This window comes from Labeo rohita, chromosome 3 (assembly GCF_022985175.1).
Source record: "Labeo rohita strain BAU-BD-2019 chromosome 3, IGBB_LRoh.1.0, whole genome shotgun sequence".
Taxonomy (NCBI): Eukaryota; Metazoa; Chordata; class Actinopteri; order Cypriniformes; family Cyprinidae; genus Labeo; species Labeo rohita.
Window position 1 is genome coordinate 38,139,614 of NC_066871.1, and position 6,655 is coordinate 38,146,268.

General features: G+C 33.5%; 1 protein-coding gene across 1 annotated transcript in view; it reads left to right on the forward strand.

Annotated features, from left to right (window-relative positions):
* The first annotated feature begins 1,324 nt into the window (after positions 1 to 1,324).
* LOC127163413 (guanine nucleotide-binding protein G(o) subunit alpha) overlaps positions 1,325 to 6,655 on the forward strand; it is a 48,782-nt gene continuing 43,451 nt past the window's right edge. The window contains exons 1-3 of the mRNA XM_051106647.1: positions 1,325 to 1,477; positions 1,561 to 1,675; positions 1,980 to 2,071. Of these exons, the coding sequence (XP_050962604.1) occupies positions 1,442 to 1,477; positions 1,561 to 1,675; positions 1,980 to 2,071 (243 nt within the window). The 5' untranslated portion in view covers positions 1,325 to 1,441. The remainder of the gene's footprint in view (positions 1,478 to 1,560; positions 1,676 to 1,979; positions 2,072 to 6,655) is intronic.

Below are 6,655 nucleotides of genomic sequence, written 5' to 3' on the forward strand. Positions count from 1 at the left end.
CATGTTTCAGAATGTTTCTTTTGTTTAGATGGATTTTCCTCAATGTCTCATTCTCTCATTCCAAACAAAATAGTCCATATGCCTTGTGCTTTATTTTCCAAAAACCTCTGCAGTCAAACAAGAGTTTTATGTGAGAAAACAGCAAAAAATGTCAGTCTTATTTACTGATGATTTCCCCTTTGCCACAGTTCTCAAAATGAATTTGTGGATGAATGAAATTAAACACAAATGATCATGTGACATGCTAGAACCAGTTGCCTGCTGGAACACATGAAAATGTCATTTTTACCATTAAATTCTGATTTGTGAAAAGTAACACTTCATACTGTCTGCCTAACATCTTTTGCTGTAATTCACAGAAGAAAGGAAATAATACTGGCTTAAAAGTGCATGCAAAATTTAGTTTTGTGGTGAAATATTCCTTTAAACTAAGATGTTTAAAAGTTTCTGTTTAATTAATTTAAAATTCAGTTACACTAGCTCTTACATTGAAAGTGCTGATCCAGAGTTTTCTATTTTATTTAGATTGATTTTAACGATTTCAGATCAACAATTTCAGCTGAAACACATTATACATGGGGGCAGTCATACACTATATTACAGTCTGCATATAAATTTATTTTGATGTTTTGAATTTATTTCCAATGTACATGTGCATGCCAGTTGTGCAGAATGTGATACCAATTGTAGCCACAAGAGGTCTTATCTATGGAAATCTGATGTAATGATAACTTTTATAAACAAAAACCACAGTAGACTGAAACCAACTAACTCTGTTTTGATGTGCTGTGCTATATAAAGTGTATAACTATAAGTAATATTTTAAAGAAATCTCAGTCATGGTACTAACTACTCTCTGAAAATATAATGGTTTCAGGGATTATAGTATTTGAAGTCAATTTTGAACTGACTTTCATTTTTTTGTAATCGAATAATTATTTTTATTTATTTAAAATGTAAAAGTTCTTAATGATTTTTGTTCTAATATAATAAAATCATATAACCACCTTTTTGCCAAAATATTAGTAAAGATGCTGGTTGGTTATGGTTATGTTTTATTTTATTATTATTATTATTATTATTTATTATTATATATATATATATATATTTCTTCTTTTTTTGGCGAAAAATAGCACACGTTTATTTGATCCCATGTTATTAATTCCTGTATTGTTATCAGAAAGATCTGGGCTCTTCAAGGGCACACTTGTATGATTATTTATTTTAATTAATTCAAATGGTATCCAAAACCCTGTGTATATCGTTTTATTGCAAGGTCTTCACTAATTACAGGGCACATTTAATTAAGAAAGTCCCCATTATGTCATATGACGTCACGTCCCTGAACCGCATTTTTAACAGGTGTGTTGTGAGAGGGTTACCGCAAACATTGCGCGATTTAAACACGATTTTAACATTGAACTGTATAGTAGTTTTAGAAATGTTTCGATGTTTTGACTTTTTGACATCCCTACAGGTAAGTTAAATACAGAGTTGTACTTAAAAAGTCAATGCTGACTTGAGCAGTAGTTCATGTAGTTGTCATTTGATCTCGTGGAGGCATGTCTCGCGGCTGTGCAGATGTGTGTGAATCGGCGAAATGAAGAAAAAAGATCCTGCTATCAGACAGTTCGAATTGAGCGCGAGCCACAAATACACAGGGTCCTTATACTGGGTAACTATGACGCACTCACACCAAAGGTGGAGAGTTCTACACTTTCATTGGCAATAATAATAATAACACATTTATTGAATGTTCTAGTTCTGCGATAGAAACACAGTTGAAAATAAATCTTTAATAATACCTCGGTTTACTTCATGAAAGTAATTAGGCATTCCTTCCAAAACACCACTGGAATCTAGCATTGTATTCTGTTTGAAGGTCCATGTCTGGTTTCTGCAATAGCAGGTTTCCCATATTTTAAAGTCCCATATTTTAAATGTACTGTTGACTGCAATATTTTATTCCTAACAAATAGGTACTCCAGAGAGCGGCAAAAGCACATTAATGAAACAGATGAAGATTATCTACAGCAATGGCTTTACAAAACAAGAACTCATCAGCTTCAAGGTGCAGCATTGACTTATTTTATTTTATTTACGAATGTGTGCATTCTTATGGCAAGCCGTTCAGGAAAAAATTCATGTGTATTGTGTGAATATGGATTGGTTCATTGGTTGAATGTATGGTTTAATGACAAACACATTCGTTTATAATACATTGGTATAATCAGACATATATTAGTTTAGATACATCGGTCTGATCACATGCGCATGGGTTTGCTCCTGTATATGTTGGTTTGTTCAAGTAAACATTGGGTTCCTCAAATATGCAATGGTTTCCTCAAATATGTATTGGTCTGTATATATTGGTTTCTTCAAGAATATATTGGCTTGTATATATATTGGTTTATTCAAGTATATACTGGTTGAGATACATCGGTTTCCTCAACTATGTATTGGTTAGTATATATTGATTTATTCTAGTATATATTGGTTTAGATACATTGGTTTCCTCAACTATGCATTGGTTAGTAAATATTGGTTTTCAAGTATATATTGGTTTAGATACATCGGTTTCCTCAACTATATATTGGTTAGTATTTATTGGTTTGTTCAAGGATATATTGGTTTAGCTATATCGGTTTCCTCAACTATATATTGGTTAGTATATATTGGTTTGTTCAAGTATATATTGGTTTAGATACATTGGTTTTTTCAACTATGCATTGGTTAGAATATATTGGTTTGTTCAAGTATATACTGGTTTAGATATATATCGGTTTGCTTAACTATGTATTGGTCCCCACGGTCAAGTGAGCCGCCACCTACATTTTACTGCACGTCTGTTAGCGGAATTACGGGAGAGATACTTGGAGTGGCCAAAAAACACTCACGTATATTTATATTTATAAGATGTATATTTCGGTGGTTATTAATTAAATGTGCCCAAAACCAAGAAAAAAAACTATCACAAAAATATTAATATTACACAATATAAAAGGTACAGTTATATTACAATTGAATATATTTTACTTTGGAGTTTCTATCTAGCAGCCTCTATTCTTATTCTATTTTATCTATTTGTTTTATTGTTTTACTTAAAAAAGAAAAAGAGCCTCCAACAACACATTGTTGAATTGCAGCATTCTCTATTCTTTGGCTATTCTATGTACTGTCTATGTCAGGTTTTATTGTGTTTTCTTTTACAGTTTGGGAGTAAATTAAGGGCAAATTCTGTCGAAATACATTATATAACAGTGGTTCCTAACCACGTTCCTGGAGACCCCTCAACACTGCACATTTTGTATCTCTCCTTTGTCTGACACACCCATTTCAGGTCTTGGAGTCTCTATTAATGAGCTGATGATCTGAATCGGTGTGTTTAATTAAGGAGTGTTGTTGGGTCTCCAGGAATGTGGTTGGGTTATAACAATGACCATTTCTTGATTTTTAAACAGGCATTATTACAATTCCTTCAGAGGTCAAATCAATTTTTCAAAAAAATCTTATTCAGGGAGACCGTGACTCTGTCTGTGTCGGGTTTTATTGAGTTTTATTTTTCAGTTTGGGAGAAAATGAAAAACAGATTCTGTTACATTATTAGGAACTTCCCCAAACAGAACTTATTCTCAGCTAAAGGTTTCAGACAACGTTCTTCATTATTTTCTATGTTTATATATGAAAAACTAAGTAAATGATTTAACTGTAAATTGGTCATGTAGATAAAAGACCCTATAAATGACCTTTGTGACCTAAGCTGTCATAGCAAGTCAGAAAAGTAATTGTGTTTTTCAATGTCTTGGTTACTTTTCTCAAAACAAGGAGAGAGCACATTCCAGTAAGAAGATTGAATGTCATTCTATTCTATTCAAGTTTCACATGTGGGCCTCCTTTAAATCATGTAATGTTTCATACAATAATATTAATTAACAACTTAATAAACCACTTATATAAAGATATATATTGAAGTGGAAGTGGATTCCAGAATCCACCCCTTTAGGATCATTAAATAATCACAATAGAAATATAACAAATACAAACCAAAACAAAGGGGAAAAAATAAAATAAAACTGTCTTAAAATGAAAAAAAAAAGTGCTATTGCAAAGTTTTTTGCTATTGCAAAATTGTCTACATTACAGACATCATTCAAAACTGCCAGCTCTTTTGTTTAATTGGGGAAACATTGCCATTTAAATGCCACACATTTACAGATGACCTACACACAAAGTGATCATGTGTGAAAACAGTTTTACATCATTTGTTCACTTTAAAATCAAAACTCAGTGTTTGGAGTAAGAAATTATTTTACATTTTTTGCCATCACGACCTTCATAAAATATATATTTGCTTCTTCTTGAATAATTATTAATCAAAGTTTTAATTAAGTTATTACAGGGTTTTTTTCAACTGCTTACACACAAAGTCTTTACTTGTCACGCATTTTCTGAAACCTGACACTCAAACACCAGAACCATACACCAAATCTGCAAAACTATATACTAATTGTTGTTTAATGTACAAAAATGTTAATAATCTTGCACCTTCACCCTTGAAAAAATTGTTTTCTCCTGTACTGAAAATATACAGCATACTACAGCCTCATCAAGAGGTGATTGTGCAGCGAATTTTAGAGTTACTGATTTCGGTCGCTCAGCTCTTTCTGTAAGAGCTGTTTTACTGTACATGGTATTATATCAAAGTTTTTATTTTATAATTTGTTTTGGTACTCTCCTGCCCAGGGACAGCAGATGAAATTTAGTTATGTAGCTAATTCTGGGGCAGTTTTTTTTTTTTTACTGTCTACGGTCCCTGTCAAATAATGAATTAAAATAAATAAATAAAATAAATAAATAAATTTAAAACACAACACACTCTAGGGGTAATGCGCAACAGACTTCCGTATTCTGCTAAGGTCTTGTTGCTTCTGTTTCACAGGTTTTTTACATTTACCGTGTTAAATATGAAGCTGTTTTACTCAAGATGCCTTCAAAATAGACACTAAAGATAATCATAACCAATGTCCATCACATATGTGGATTGATATATAAAAGTGTTTTTTTTTTTTTTTTTTTAGGGGTTCAAGCACGTAGTGCTGAAACCCTATTGTAATTGTTAGGATTTTTATTAGGGGTTCGAGCACGCAGTGCTGAAACCCTATTGTAATTGTTAGGATTTTTTTATTATTATTTTTAGGGGTTTCCCTATTGTAGAACTGAACTGATCGTGCAGCCCAAACCGTAAGGCCTAGAGAGCTGAAACTTGGTCAGAAGGTAGTAGTCACCCTCGCTACTCAGGCGCAAAGAACCGGCCCAATCGGCCTATAGGTGGCGCTACAGTGATCAAAAATGCAAAAATGCTTATAGCTCCTAGACCGTTTGTCATAGACTCACAAAATTTGATATTTGGAATCCTTGGGTCAAGGCGATAAAAAGCCTAAAAAATCAGATTCGCTCTACGGGGCCCGGTTTTTCCGCCATTTTGAAGTAAATTCAAAACCTACTTTTACGAACTAGTCCTAGGTTTTTCGCCCGATCGGAACCAAACCAGTGCAGAAATGTTCTCTGGACAGTGAATATCAATAATTATCAAAAAAATGTAAAATTTTGACTCATCGTTGCGAAAGGGCCCCAAAAAGTTTGTCAGGTGGGGGGCCATTTTTACTAAAATGGCTATAACTCATGAACCAAAAGAGATATCTTCACCAAACTCGATACACATGTGTATAAACTCAATCTTTGGACAAATACAAAAAATTGCACAGCTCTGCCACTTGGTGGCGCTATAAGCCTGAAAAAACATAAAAATGACTATAACTATGCAATCGTTGGTCCGATCGACCTGAAAATTGGTATGCAGTGTCTTTGTCCAACGTGCCATAAGGGTCTATGAGGACATTGGCGTATCTCAAAAAACATGGCCGCTATCGGCCAATGAAGTTTGAGCACCTATTAGACAAGCTTAACGGAGGCCGATCGGAACGAAACTCACTGGGCATGTTTGACTCATGGCCCTAAAGGTCTGTAAGAATTTTGAAACATATCGGCCACTAGTTGGCGCTAACGAGTTTTATGGCTCTGTAATCACGTGGTGTTTCACACATCCACACAATTTGCATATCATTTGATAGATCTCCTCATAATGAACAACTTTGCCTCAAGAACCATTACTGTCAAACAAATCATTCATTAATTATACACAAATATGTGAAAAACCTACTTTTGCGAACTAGTCCTAGGTTTTTTGCTCAATCTCAATCAAACCAATGCAGTCATATTCTCTGGACTCTCTAGATCAATAGTTATCAAAAAAATTTTGAATTTTGTCCTTTGGTTAGCTATAACGGGGTCATTTACAAAAGGCAAGTGGCCACATATACCCAAAAGCTTATAAAACCAAAAAGAAAACTCAAAACTTTACGAAAATTGGTGAAAACATGTGTCAGATGACTCTTAACAAGCATGCAAAGTTTCATGGAGATCGGAGCATAGGTGGCGCAATAACAGTTAAAAAGGCTTTAAAAACAAGATTTCTATGGTAAATGGCCTCAAATTGTTAATAAATGCTCATCTATTCACACAAACACTAGATCTTACACTTATATCTGTATGATATATCCTCTAATTCTGAACAAATTTGCATACCACCTCAAAG